We start from the raw sequence: 15,454 nt of genomic DNA, 5'->3' as shown, positions 1-15,454 counted from the left end.
AAGATCGAGACCACGGTGAAACCCCGTCTCTACTAAAAATATAAAAAATTAGCCGAGGGTGGTGGCGGGCGCCTGTAGTCCCAGCTACTCGGAGAGGCTGAGGCAGGAGAATGGCGTGAACCCGGGAGGCGGAGCTTGCAGCGAGCCGAGATTGCGCCACTGCACTCCTGCCTGTGTGAGAGAGCGAGACTCAGTCTCAAAAAAAATAAAATAAAAAGAAAGGTAACCCTAGCAACATCATGCAGAACACAATGATGGTGGATGGAAGAGGGACTAGACGCAAGGTCACAGGCCAGGTCACAGATGGTGAGGGTCTAAATGAAAAAGGGAGAGTGAAGAGAAGGAGGTAGGCTGGAGAAATGACCAGAAGGCTGAAAAAGAGGTTGCTAAGGTTCCCAGTAGAAACCAATAGATGGAGTGTGGCCATGACAGGCAGTAAGAGGAGTGAGTTAGTGAGTGGAGGGAAAATGAGTGTTCAAAAAGTATGTGTTGGGCGAGGTGTGGTGGCTCATGCCTGTAATCCCAGCACTTCGGGAGGGGGAGGCGGAGGCGGAGGCAGAGGTGGAGGCGGGTGGATCACTTGAGGTCAGGAGTTGGAGACCAGCCTGGACAACATAGTGAAACCTTGTCTCTCCTAAAAATACAAAAATTAGCCAGACATGGTGGCGGGTGCCTGTAACCCCAGCTACTCAGGAGGCCGAGGCAGAAGAATCGCTTGAACCCGGGAGGCAGAGCTTACAGCGAGCTGAGATTGTGCCACTGCACTCCAGCCTGGGCAACAGAGCAAGACACCATCTCTAAATAAATAAATAAATAAATAAATAAATAAATAAAATAAAGTACGTGTTGGATAAATAAGTGTTTCTATGAAGCAGATAGTCTGAATTTTTGTTGGGTTTTAAAATGTATCATATTGCTGCTTAAGGAATATATTACCTCACTAATTATATGTTGCTCAAAGTATTAAAATCAGTTTGTTTCTTTCAAATCATTTGCTAGAAAGTAGAAGAAACAGCCAAGGTTGTAAAAATAACAATAGAAAATTGGTATGTGGGTAACTGAAAATTTACTACATATAAATTTTATTTGACAATTAGCAACAACTACTTCACCACAATAATTCGCTATTGTCAAAATATAGCTAGCTGTTAAGTATTTCACTATTTTTTGAATACTTGCTATGTTTAATGAGCTATTTTTCTGCTCAGAGGGGAATGAGAGAATTTTTTTCTTTAAAAAAAAAAGACAGCTAATAAGCTGTTGTTATTACCCTCAGTTATTACTCAGAGACCTTACAATCCACTGAAGAAACCAGTCTTGGAAGCAGATTTTATATAAGAGACAAGGAAGTGCACGTCAAATGAAAGCAAAGTGGGGTGGGAATAAAAAGCAAAGATGAAGTGGGTGTGTGTAGGGGGTGGGAGGTGGAAGACAAATAAGAAAGGCATAAGGTGGTATTTCAGTTGGACCTTCAGAACAAGGAGTTTGCCAGCATAAGCAACAGAAAAGTGAAAGTGCTTGGTATGTTTTAAGACAGGATATTGGCCCTATGTGAGTGCAACGCCAAGTTCGTGGAGGGAGAAAGGACTCTGAGGCCAAAAGTGTGAAGATACTAGAAAGCTTTAAATGTCATGCTCAAAGAGATTGAACTGTGGGAAAATGATCTACTCTGTTATACATAGGAGAAGAGCAGGTTACACCTAATGGCACCATCTATTTAACTTTGGAATAGACATACTCAGATACATATCATCAGCCCTGAGCCTGGTTCTATTGCTATCCAGAGAATGGATATAAACATGTCACGCTGGATGTGGTGGCTCACGCCTGTAATCCTAGCACTTTGGCAGGCCAAGGCGGGCAGATCACTTGAGGTCAGGAGTTCAAGACCAGCCTGGCCAACATGGTGAAACCCCATCTCTACTAAAGACAAAAAAAAAAAAAAAAAGAGCCGGGCATGGTAGCAGGCGCCTATAATCTCAGCTACTCTGGAGGCTGCCACAGGAGAATCACTTGAACCTGGGAGGCGGAGGTTGCAGTGAACCAAGATCACATCACTGCACCCCAGCCTGGATGACAGAGCAAGACTGACTCAAAAAGCAATAATAATAAAAATAATCTGACAGTTGTGGACTCTTGACTGGGGCATAACTCAGACTGGCCTGTACTAATCATGTTCCAGGGTTGATATCTTAAGGAAATTTGTAATTCAAATCAATAATGCTACTAGCTGACCCTTCTAACAAAAGTCAGAAATCTTTTCTGGATAAAACTTATATTAAAGGGATACATTGGATATATAATTTGTTGCTATAGGCAATAGTGTTATGAACAACATGCTAGAGTTGCTGTTTTAAGTATCTATTTATATTAAATGTGATAATGGTGATAATGCATGTAATGTGTTTAGCACAGCACCTGGCACACAGTTTGTGCTAAATAAATGGTAACTATTACTACTACCACCATTATTACTACCATCATCAAACACTCTAGAATACATCATTTAATGATACATAAACAATTTGGATTATATGCTGAGTATTTATAAAACTAGGCTATCTGTCCCCTATTACCCAGCAGTTTCCAGTCTTTTCCTATTTGATCTTTTATTTATTTATTTTTAATAGATTTTATTTTTTAGAGCACTCTTCGGTTCACGGTGAAATTGAACAGAAATTATAAAGGGTTCCCACATACCCCCGGCCCTCACACAAGTGCAGCCTCTCTCACTATCAACATACCTCACCAGAATGGTGCATTTTTTACAACCAATGAACCTACATTGGCACATCATTACCACCCAAAGTTCATAGTTTACATTTAGGTTCACTCCTGGTGTTGGACATGCTAAGGGTTTTGTATGACATGCATCCATCATTACAGTATGGTACAGAATAGTTTCACTGCCCTAAAATTCCTCTATGCTCTGCCTGTTTGTCCTGATCTTTTGTTTTTTTTTTCTTTTCTTCTTCTTCTTTTTTTTTTTGAGAAGGAATCTCAGTCTGTCACCCAGGCTAAAGTGCAGTGGCCAGTGGCCCAATTTTGGCTCAGTGCAACCTCCACCTCCTGGGTTAAAGCAATTCTCCTGCCTCAGCCTCCTGAGTAGCTGGGATTACAGGCGTGTGCCACCACGCCCGGCTAATTTTTATATTTTTAATAGAGACAGGGTTTCTCCATGTTGGCCAGGCGGGTCTCGAACTCCTGGCTTCAAGTGATCCACCCTCCTTGGCCTCTCAAAGTTCTGGGATTACAGGCATGAGCCACCGGGCCTGGCCCTGATCTTTTTGTTTTTAACAGAAATTGGCTCACATTTTTTCTCATTATAAAGCATATTTACTCAATATATATAATTTAATACATTCTGAGTCTTTCCATGTTAAAATTCATCTGCAACACCATTTTAAGTGCTGAATATTATACTGTAAGGACGTACCATAATAATAAGCAGCACCTTTATTATGTGCCACACATGTTTTATCTCACTGAATTCTCACAGCAACCCCATGAGGTAGGCATTATTATCACCTTCATTTTGCCTCAGAAAAACTGAGGGCTACAGTGATTAAGCAACTTGTCCAAGGGGTTATGCAGTCATTGCTAGAACTGGAATTCAAATACAGGTAATGAAGGCTCTTTCAATTGACCTATTCCCTATTGTTAGACATTCAGGCTGTTGCCACATTTTTTGCTAGCTCTTATAAATAATGTTGTAATAATATCTTTTAAGCTAATGTTTGTGCATATCCTTAATTAATTCTTTAGGATCAATTCATAGAGCTGGAATTTCTGGGTTGCATGGTTGTTGATACATATCACCAAGCTGCCCTCCAGAAAACTTATACAAATTTACTTCCCAGTAGTGTATTAGAATACCTATTTCCTCGTACCCTCTCAACATTAGATACTGTGACTTTTTTTTCTTTTTTACCTTGAACCCCAAATATTGCTAATTTAAAAAATATTTACATGCCCATTCTTAAGGCATACTATAAAAATAACCAAACTTTCAAAGCAAGCAGAAAACATTGTGATTTATGCAGTTTTGGAGATTCTTCCTCAGTGTTCCCCTTTAGTAACACTAATTGAGAAGTTGTGCAGTGGCATGAACAGAATCTGAAAAATTTAGGTTTTCCTGAAAAAATCTCATATACACATGGATATATATGTGTACATGTATACATTTTGCGTGTATATGCATATATATGTATACGTGTATGTATATATGTATACATGTACATAGAATACACGTATACAAATATACATATATATACACATATATACAGATACACAAACACACACACCTTTGAAGAGGCAGAATTTTAATACGTTTAATTCATGCTACTAAGGTTCACATCTTCATCAATCAAATGCCCAGAAAATTCACAATATATAACATGAAACACTATGGTTTATAAAGTTTATAATCTAATGAAAAAGATATATAACCTGAACTTAAATGTATACATATACTTTCTATAGAAATTATGACACTTTGGCTGTATTATAATGACATGTCATAAATAAGACAATTACTTTCTATTTTTTACTTTTTTATTTATTTAACTTTTATTTTAGGTTTGGGGGTACATGTGAAGGTTTGTTACATAGGTAAACATGTGTCACCAGGATTTGTTATACATATTATTTCTTTTCTTTTTTTCTTTCTTTTTTTTTTTTTTTGAGACAGAGTCTCGCTCTGTCACCCAGGCTGGAGTGCAGTGGTGCAATCTCGGCTCACTGCAACCTCCATCTCCCAGGTTCAAGCAATTCTCCTGTCTCAGCCTCCTGAGTAGTTGGGACTACAGGCACGTACCATCATACCCGGCTAATTTTTTGTATTTTTAGTAGAGATGGGGTTTCACTATGTTGACCAGGCTGATCTCAAACTCCTGACCTCAGGTGATCTGCCCGCCTTGGCCTCCCAAAGTGCTGGGATTACAGGTGTGAGCCACCGTGCCTGGCCTGTTGTACATACTATTTCATCACCCAGGTAGTAAGCCCAGTACCTAATAGTTATCTTTTCTGCTTCCCTCCTCACATCCTCCCTGCTCAAGTAGACCCCAGTGTCTGTTGTTTCCTTGTGTTCATAAATTCTTATTATTTAGCTCCCACTTATAAGTGAGAAAACATGGTATGGCAAATTTGTTTCATAAAATAATGATGAAAGACTTCCCTAGAAGAGATTATTTTTAATTTATACCTAAGGGATGGGAAAGAACCAGTTTAGGTTCAGGCAAAGGCTTAGGATTTCCCACTGAAAAACTTCATCCAGGAAATCATGAGAAGATGGACTGAAATTGATGACACCAGCAGGGAGATAGTGTGAAATGTCTGAGGTAGGTAGGATTTGAACTTGAGCTACAGAATCATAAGCTACAAGAATTTTTTAATTGGACAAAATGTGGATCAAATATTGTATTAGCTGATTCTTTTAGTAATAATGTGAGAAATTAATTGCAGAAAACAAGGCTTCTGGAAGAGAATTCTCCCCAAATTAAGTACTACAAGTGGCGTTTGCAAAGGAATTACCTTAGATAATTTTTCCACATGAAACAAAGTATTAAAATAGAAATAATGAGTTTACTGAGATGTAATAAACATCACTGGTATCTTTTGTGTAAATTTCCCACTGTGCCTTTTTCTCATACTCCAGGAAAAAAGAAAAGTCCTTGGAAGGAACCAAGAGCATCAGCACCAAGGAATGATGTCATGGTGTGAAGGTGGCTGGGAGTAGAAGTAGCGGGAGGTTAGGGAGGGTGCTGGGTGAAGCTAATTCCTAAGAATTATCTCCAGTGAAGGGATTAAGATAGGAGGAAAAACCAAGCTTAGTTCCATTTAAGAGAGATCACAGAAAATTAATATTGTAAAGACATTAAGATTTTTAAAAATTATTTTTCATTTTCCTAGGTTTGCTGTTTTTAAGCCATTTCCTACTATAGTAACTAGAGATAAAATGCTCAGAAAATCCTAAACAAAGGGTTGTACACTATGTTTATAAATGTCTCTGCCTAGTTTCAGAAATGATTTAAGATGGTTTATAATGCTACTTAACATGAACTGAACATGGGCTAGATGCACAGGGCATAAAGCAGGACCAGGAATGTATTACATGCCTGCAACTTTGTGGGCCATACACTAGATTTGGGGTTTGTGGTTGCCAATATGAAAAGCAAAACCTAATGAGACAGATGTCAGTAGGCCTAAAATTAGAACAGATGAATTGCTCAAGAAAAGCACAACCTTTTCTCTTAGGAAGATGAGACATTTCCCCTGCTTCCTTTGGAAGAGGAGGGGGTGGGGATGGAGAAGTGACGCAGTGACACCCAGATTGAGCAGAAGTGCCAGAATTCCTGGTGGGAGAGAAAGGAACAGGCATGTCAACTTCAGAGTTCTTAGGAGATAAAGCAAAGGGGCGATTTGGGAGAGGGCATAGTCTCAAGGTCAGAAGAGGTCTTTGGGCTTCTGTTCAACAGAAGTGGGTGAAGTGATTTCCTGAAAGAAGTGAAGAAAATATTTGCACTTAATTAAACAAAATAATTGTGAGGGAACAGTTTTTTTTTTTTTACAATGCTTGGAAAATATGCATCTTTATTTTTGTGTTGAGTGAAACCCATGGCTCTTCAATGCCCTCTGTCACAGCGATTTGTTTCTAAAACACTGTTTTACCTATATATGTATGTATACACACACACACCCATATATATATATACACACACACAATGTAAAAATATATATATACACATATATGTGTATACACACATATACATATATATACACATATATATATGTGTGTATACACATATATGTGTATATATATTTTTTTTTCATATGGATTTTGTCTCTGTCTCTGTCGCCCAGGCTGGAGTGCAGTGGCGGGATCTTGGCTCACTGCAAGCTTCACCCCCCGGGTTCAAGAGATTCTCCTGCCTCAGCCTGCCAAGTAACTGGGATTACAGGCACGTGCCACCACACCTGGGTAATTTTTCGTATTTTTAGTAGAGACGGGGTTCCACTATGTTGGCCAGGCTGGTCTCAAATTCCTGAACTCAAGTAATCCGCCCGCCTCGGCCTCTGAAAGTGCTGGGATTACAGGCGTGAGCTACTGCGCCCAACCTGTTTTACCTATATTTAAATACATGAAAAGTAGCACCAATTTTTAAAATTGTGGTAAAATACACTAACATGAAACTTACCATCTTAACCATTTTGAAGTATACAGTTCAGCAGTGTTAAGTACATTCCCATTGTTGTGCAGCCAATCTCCAGAACTCTTTTCATCGTGCAAAACTGAAACCCTTTAAAATTGTACCCTTGTAGGCCGGGCGCGGTGGCTCACGCTTGTAATCCCAGCACTTTGGGAGGCCGAGGCGGGCGGATCATGAGGTCAGGAGATCGAGACCACGGTGAAACCCTGTCTCTACTAAAAATACAAAAAAATTAGCCGGGCGTGGTGGCGGGCGCCTGTAGTCCCAGCTACTCGGAGAGGCTGAGGCAGGAGAATGGCGTGAACCCAGGAGGCGGAGCTTGCAGTGAGCCGAGATGGCGCCACTGCACTCCATCCAGCCTGGGCGACAGAGCGAGACTCCGTCTCAAAAAAAAAAAAAATAAATAAAAATAAATAATAAAAAAATAAAATTGTACCCTTGCAAAACCGTATCCTTTAAACAACAACTCCCCATTCCTTCCTCCTCCCAGCCCCTAGCAACCCCCATTCTATCTTCTGTGTCTATGAATTTGGCTACTTTAGATGCCTGTGGCACCAATTTTAAGGATAGACCAGTATAGGACATAACCATTAAACTTATAATTTATGATATCATTCAATAATATTTATATTTTTTCAAGAATAATGTTTCTATTTTATAATATAATATCTACTAGAAATGAAAACACCTGTATTGCTCATGCTTTGTGAAAAACATCCAACTAGTATAGAAATGCATAAAGTAAAAATAAAATTCTGCCTATGATGTCATGCTCCAGAGATATCTACTAAAGATAGGTTGATAGATATCCTTCTCGACATCTGTAAATATATGTAAGAGCTTGCTATCCATTGATTTTGAACCCTGGGTCTAATTACTAGGCACATAATTAACTGTGGCTGCTGAAGATGGTAGGGTGGAGAAATAGAAGGAACCTGGGTCTCTGATGACATCACTGGGCCACTGAACTAACCTGGCCTAGAAACTCCTTTTCTTGGGGCTTCTTATTATTTGAGATAATAATGCTCCTTATTGCTCCTTATTGTTTAAGTCTCTCTGTTTTTTGTTTGTTTGTTTGTTTTTGTTTTTGAGACAGAGTCTTACTCTGTCACCCAGGTTGGAGTGCAGTGGCGTGATCTCGGCTCACTGCAAACTCCACTTCCCGGGTTCAAGCGATTTTCCTGTCTCAGCCTCCTGAGTAGCTGGGATTACAGGCGCATGCCACCATGCCCGGCTAATTTTTGTATTTTTAGGAGAGACATGGTTTCACCATGTTGGCCAGGCCGGTCTTGAACTCCCGACCTCAGGTGATCCGCCCACCTTGGCCTCCCAAAGTGCTGAGATTACAGGCATGAGCCACCTCGCCCAGACTGTTTAAGTCTCTTCTAATTGGATTTTACCGCTTTTGCCAAAAGTATTCTAATTCATCATGTCATTCTCCTAGATAATTCAGCAGTTCTATACTAAAGGTAAGTATATACTTACATATGTCTTATAATAATAATGAAGTGATACTTTGACACAATAAAAGCATATGCATAGTATTGTTATAGCAAGCTAAACCAACAAGCCTTGAAATCCCCATCATCCAATAAGTTAAAATGACTTCAATTCTGCCAAACACAACCTGTTATATAAGATGGTTTATTTTAAATATACATTAAACTGAACGTTATGCAAATTAAGAGCCTAGAATTCCTAAGGAATGTTATGCATTTTTAAAATGCCAAGAATCGCCGGGCACAGTGGCTTACGCCTGTAATTCCAGTACTTTGGGAGGCCGAGGCAGGCGGATCACGAGGTCAGGAGTTTGAGACCAGCCTGGCCAATATGGTGAAACCCCATCTCTACTAAAAATACGAACATTAGCCAGGCGTGGTGGCGCATGCCTATAGTCCCAGCTACTCAGGAGGCTGAAGCAGAAGAATCGCTTGAACCTGGGAGGCGGAGGTTGCAGTGAGCTGAGATCACGTCACTGCATTCCAGCCTGGGCAAGAGATCTGTCTCAAAAAAAAAAAAAGAAAAAAGAAAGAAAGAAAAAATATCCTTAAACTGTTTGGTACTAGAAAAAAAGATTTTAAAATCATAATTTTTAAAAAGCCAGGTACACTGGTTGCTGACTATATGTACTATTACTGATTTAAAAAACCACATATTTATTGAGCATTTAATATGTGCCAGTGCTGTGCTGAGTGCTTTATACTGATCAAGGTAATCCACGACAAACCTACAAAGCAGTTACTTTTACATTCCCATTTTACAGATGAGGAATTTGCCCCCCAAATAACTGAGCTTGGATGTACAGTGCCATTTATAGGTCCTTGGCTCTCAGTTATTCTTCAAAATCAAATCTGGCTTAATCTCATCCCACTCCTCCTTCTACTGAAAGTGCTTTCAAATATAAGAATTCATGAGTAATATCTGTTTTGTTAATTCAAAGGACACTTTTCAGTCTGTTTGACGGCTTGACAGCATATGACTTACTACTTTTCCTTGTTTTTTCATGGTACTACTCTCTTCTGAAGCCTCCTCCTGCCTCTCTACTTAGTCCATCACTCTTCTTCTGACTGATTTTTAAGTGTTGGTGATTTTTAAAGTTTTGTCCTGCAACTTCTTCTTTGCTCTTTCTATACTCTCTTTGTAGGTCATATCATTAATTCCCATAGCTTTGAATAACAATCTACCAATGATTCCCAAATGGTTATCTCTAGTCCAGATCTCACCCCTGAGCTTCAAACTAGTACATCGAACATCACTAGTTTACAGGTCCAAGAGAACCTCAAATGTAACATGTACAAAGTTAAACTCATCCTCCTTTGTAAATCTACTCTTCTTGCAATGGTCCCTTCTTATTCTGTGGCACCACCATCCCATCAGCTGCCCAAGCTAGAGACCTAGGAGTCAGGTTTGCCTCCACTGTTTCCCACCGTCCATTGATTCCATCTTTGAAATTTCTCTTGAATCTGGAACTTTTATCCATTTCCACTACCATCACACTAGTCCAAGCTACCATTAGCTCTTTGCCAGGGTGATTGCAGTAGCCTATCTGATCTTCTTGCATATACGTTTGCCCTCTTCCAATCCACTTTCCACTCTGCAGCCAGGGTAATCTTTTAACAAATCTGATCATGTCAATCATTGGCTCAAAACTCTTCAATGGCTTCTCATTGACCCTAGGATAAAGTGCAAAATACTTAACATGACTTGAAGGCCCTACAAGATATTGCACTAGTCTACTTCTTCAACCACATCTCTCACCACTGTATCTTTACTTTCACTGTAGCTAAAATGCACTTCCTTCAAATTTTATACACACTCTTTTATCTATATACCACACTTCCTTTTCCAGGACTTCAAGCATGCTGTTTTCTACCAGGAATATTGTCTACTCCTGCCACCAATGTCCCAAACTAGCTAACCCTCTCACATCAGTAAGATCTCAACTAAGATGTTATCTCCTCCCCAAACTCAGTTAGATCAACCCTGGCAACTAGATCAGGGCCTAATACATAGTGGGTCCTAAACCACTATGTTGGCTTCTCTGAGTAGAAGACTGGATAGGTATGGAAGGCTTTGAGAGGCAAGCAGGTGCTCAACAAATATCGTTGAATGAATGAGTAAATAAGTAGAAAGAAGAAATATTTATTTAATGAACAGTTATAATTTATCCCACTATAAAATTAATCCATTTGTGGGAACAATATTGAATATCATTCTATGAAGAAGAAAATGTCCAGTTTTAAGATTAGCAAGCAATATTTTTGTTTTGTTTTTTTTTGTTTGTTTGTTTGTTTTGAGAGAAAGTCTCACTCTGTCGCCAGGCTGGAGTGCAGTGGTGTGATCTTGGCTCACCACAGCCTCCAACTCCCGGGTTCAAGCGATTCTCCTGCCTCAGCCTCCCCAGTAGCTGGGATTACAGGCATGCACCACCACATCCGACTAATTTTGTATTTTTGGTAGAGATGGGGTTTCACCATGTTGGCCAGGCTGGTCTCAAACTCCTGACCTCAGGTGATCCTCCTGCCTTGGCCTCCCAAAGTGTTGGGATTACAGGTGTAAGCCACCACGCCTGGCCACAAGCAATATTTTTAAATTGGTATCAAGCTATAATATTTCACTAAAATGTATTCTATAGATTCTATCACATTAAAAATCATATTATAAGAGAAATCTATAATACATAACACATAACACATAAATTACCAAACTGATTCAAAAAGAAATAGAAAATCTCAACAAACCTATAACAAGAGATAGAGTCTGTAATCAAAAACTTCCCAACAAAGAAATGTCCGGGACCAGATGGTTTCAATGCTGAACTCTACCAAACATTTAAAGAATCAACACCAGGCCAGGCACAGTGGCTCACACCTGTAATCCCTGCACTTTGGGAGGCCAAGGCGGGTGGATCACCTGAGGTCAGGAGTTTGAGACTAGCCTGGCCAACATGATGAAACCCCGTCTCTACTAAAAATACAAAAAATTAGCTGGGTGTGGTGGCGGGTGCCTGTAATCCCAGCTACTCAGGAGGCTGAGGCAGGAGAATCGTCTGAACCTGGGAGGCAGAGATTGCAGTGAGCCAAGATCGTGCCACTGCACTCCAGCCTGGGCAACAAGAGCAAAACTCCATCTCAAAAAGACAAAAACAAAAACAAACAAACAAAAAACAAGAATCAACTTAAAATCCTACTCAAGCTCTTACAAAAGTAGAAGACAAAGGAGCACCTCCTAATACATTCAGCATTACCCTGATACCAAAGCTAGCAAAAGATAACACAGGAAAACAACAGGTCAATATCTCTTATGAATACAGATGCAAAAAGATTTATCCCAGGAATGCAAGGGTAGTTCAACATGGAAAAAATCAATGTAATATACCATATTAATCGAACAAGGTGGGGAAACACGTGATCATCCCAAGAGATGCAGAAAAAGCACTTGAAACAATTCAACACACTTTCATGATAAAAATACTCAGCAAGGCCGGGTTCGGTGGCTCACACCTGTAATCCCAGCACTTTGGGATGCCGAGGTGGGCAGATCACTTGAGGTCAAGAGTTCGAGACCAGCCTGGCCAACATGGTGAAATCCTGTCTCTACTAAAAATACAAAAAAATTAGCTGGGCATGGTGGTGCGTGCCTGTAATCCCAGCTGAGGCTGAGGCAGAAGAATAGCTTGAACCCAGGAGGTGGAGGTTGCAGTGAGCTGAGATCATGTCACTGCACTCCAGCCTGGGCGACAAAGTGAGACTCTGTCTCAAAAAAAAAAAGAAAAGAAAAAGAAAAATACTCAGCAAGTAGGAGTAGAAGGACATTTCCTTAACATGATAAAGGACATTTACCAAAAACTCACAGCTAAAATCATATTCAATGATGAGGAACAAGACAAGGATATGTATGCACTTTAGAAACTAGAGAGAGGTACTGGTTGAACAACATTGTGAATGCACTAAATGCCATTGAGTTGTATACTTTAAAACAGTTAATTGAATGTTATGTGAATTTCATCTCAATTAAAACAATCATATAATGAATCACGTATTCACCTTAGCTTACTGATCTACAAGTATATTCCCTATGTTTACAGGATAATTAGTAGAAAAGAGTTATAATTTAGAGATTGCGTGATAATACCATGAAAAGCAAATCTTATTTACAATTCAAGATAAATGTGAGATAAAAGTCTAAAAGCCTGAAAATTACTTTTAGGAGAGTCTGCAAATTTTCCTCTCAAAGTTAGAATTTTCTTTAAAAAAAATGGGAAACCAGATGGTCTTATACATAAAATCTCAATGTTAAATCCATTAATTCTGTTGCAGCTGCAGCAATCGTAACTGTAGTCAATGTGTTTATTTTTCCTTCAGTAATGTTTACAGCAGTGTTTCTCAAAGTGGGAACTTGTTAGAAATGCAAATTCTCATGCTCCACCCCCATCTACTTAATCAGAAATCCTAGGGGTGAGACTCCCGCTGGCCATCTGTGTTTTAATAAGCCCTCCCTGTGAATGCTCAAGTTTGAAGACCATTGGTTAAGACCAATAAGCAAAGTCTTGGACAGGGAAGCCACTATAAGCATTTTCTTACCAGAGAGCGTTGATTCCTAAACGTTGTTCTGTTTGTTCTAATTCTTAACTTGTTGGCTTGCAACACCTGTGAATTAAAACTAAAAAGAAAAACAAAAACATTTGTTTTATAAAATCCATTACAAAATTCTTTTTTTTTTTTTTTTTTTTGAGACGGAGTCTCACTATGTTCTGTTGCCCAGGCTGGAGTGCAGTGGCACGATCTTAGCTCACTACAACCTCTGCCTCCCAGGTTCAAGCAATCCTCCTACCTCAGCCCCTCCTAGTAGCTGGGATTACAGGCATGCACCACCATGCCCAGTTAATTTTTGTATTTTTAGTAGAGACCAGGTTTCACCATGTTGGCCAGGCTGGTCTCGAACTCCTGACCTCAGGTGATCCACCGTGCCCGGCCACGAAATTCTTTTAAAGAAGATTTCAAATACCTAAACAGCAAAGGTAAAGGCAAGCTGTGCAAAGGTAGAAATTAAAACACATACACACATACAGCCTTGGTTGGCTGGGCCTAAACAAGTCTCCATATAAGGTAAGGAATTCTCAAGCACACTACTTTACTCCTAATCATGCTATGGAGAATGAATATAATTTATTGTGAACTTGGAAATACATCATTTTCAGTGTAAACCTGTAAATGATTTAAATTTATGATCAGAGATACAATGTGCAAATACCAATTCCCTCTCAACTCCCAAAGTTCCACATGAATAAGAGGAATAACCAATAGCAGGGGTTGATGGAACTCAGATTTTTCACAGATGTGTTTGGTTTGGCCTACACAGTGTTAAAAATGTTTTTGAATTTGTTTTGTACACTGTGAGATTTCACATTAAAAAAAAAAACAAACCCAGATTCCAATGTTCTGGCTTCTATTGAAAAGTTGCAAGATTTTGCAACACTGGGCCACATTCCCATGATAACAATGGACTGAAGTTGTGCAGTTGCTGCCCACTGAAGACAGGTCTGTGTCCTCAGCTTTGATGGTTGCCCACCCAAGTGAACTCGTCCTATTTGACCTTGTAATCCTGAAGAAATCATCATTTCATTGTTTTTTCAGAGACGTGGTCCCGCTATATATTGCCTAGGCTGCCCTCAAACTCCTAGGCTCAACGATGCTCCTGCCTCATCCTCTCAAGTAGCTAGGACTACAGATCCCAGCTGTGCCTGGCATCTTTTCCTTTTTATTATAACTTTTTATTTTGAAACGGTTTAAGACTCACAAGAAGTCGCAAAAAGAATACAGATGGTTCACATGTACCCTTCATCCAGGTTCCTCCAATGTGAGAAATCATCTGTAATACTTTTGGTTTAGCTGCCTATATCCAATCAACTGCCAGTATTTTAGATTTTACCTCTATACTCTCTCTCTGATATCCACCTGATTCTTGTCAGGCTCCTTGCCAAAAACCAATTCAAGGTCTTTTTCCTTTTCCACAGACTGCATAGTCTAATTGGGCTCCTCGCCTCTCTTCTTTCCCTTCTCTAGGCTAACAGACTACCAGGGGCACCTTCCTAAAGAACAGTTTGCTCACAACTTTCAGTGACTCTCTTCAGTGCCTGTCAAATTCAGTTACGTTCTTTACTATGACATTCAAAGCCGTCCACGGTTTGGCTCCAGACTCTTCAATTTCAAGGACTAGGACAATTTCAAAACAAAATCTAGGCAGAAACATACAGTTGCCACCTTTTTCTTTTGCCAAGTCATTTTTTTTTAAATCCCACCATTGACCAACACCATCGTTTCATTTGTAAAATGACCCTTTGGTATTAAGAAAATAAGAGAATAACAATCTCAGCGTACAGTACAGTCCTGCCCAGGAAGGATAATTAACAACTACATTATGACATCTTTAATTATGCTGTACTTAACTTTTATAAAAGCACGGATTGGTAAAAACTTCACCTGAGATCAGCACTGATCAGCAGATAAACATTTGGGAGTCAGGGGTTCAGGCAAAGTGGACCATTCAGTTCTCTGGAACACATCTATGCTTTTCTGCCTTCAAGTGTGTTCTATATATAATACTTAAAATACTATCCCAACCATTGTTCCCCCTCTTTTCCAGGGTGTATCCTATCAATCCATGAAGGCCCATCTCAAATGCCACCTTCTTCATAAACTTTTCCTTCTCTCTCACCAGTCCCGCTGTAATTTCTCCCTTCCTTC

At 39.7% G+C, this 15,454-nt stretch overlaps 1 protein-coding gene across 5 annotated transcripts in view; it reads right to left on the bottom strand.

The window, feature by feature from the left end:
* FAM122C (family with sequence similarity 122C) overlaps positions 1–15,454 on the bottom strand; it is a 57,033-nt gene that overhangs the window by 24,942 nt on the left and 16,637 nt on the right. For 2 of the 5 annotated variants that reach the window (XM_003272537.2, XM_012499088.2), the window contains 2 exons: positions 13,292–13,370; positions 4,833–6,495 (listed from right to left, as the gene is read on the bottom strand). In XM_003272537.2, the coding sequence (XP_003272585.2) occupies positions 6,445–6,495; positions 13,292–13,370 (130 nt within the window). In that variant the 3' untranslated portion in view covers positions 4,833–6,444. Of the gene's footprint in view, positions 1–4,832; positions 6,496–13,291; positions 13,371–15,454 lie in introns of those variants that run through there. The other 3 variants (XM_030806926.1, XM_003272536.3, XM_012499087.2) reach the window with 2 other exon arrangements.

Source organism: Nomascus leucogenys, chromosome X (genome assembly GCF_006542625.1).
Source record: "Nomascus leucogenys isolate Asia chromosome X, Asia_NLE_v1, whole genome shotgun sequence".
Lineage (NCBI taxonomy): Eukaryota > Metazoa > Chordata > Mammalia > Primates > Hylobatidae > Nomascus > Nomascus leucogenys.
The sequence above is the reverse complement of the archived record's forward strand: the minus strand, read 5'-3'. Positions and strand labels throughout refer to the sequence as shown.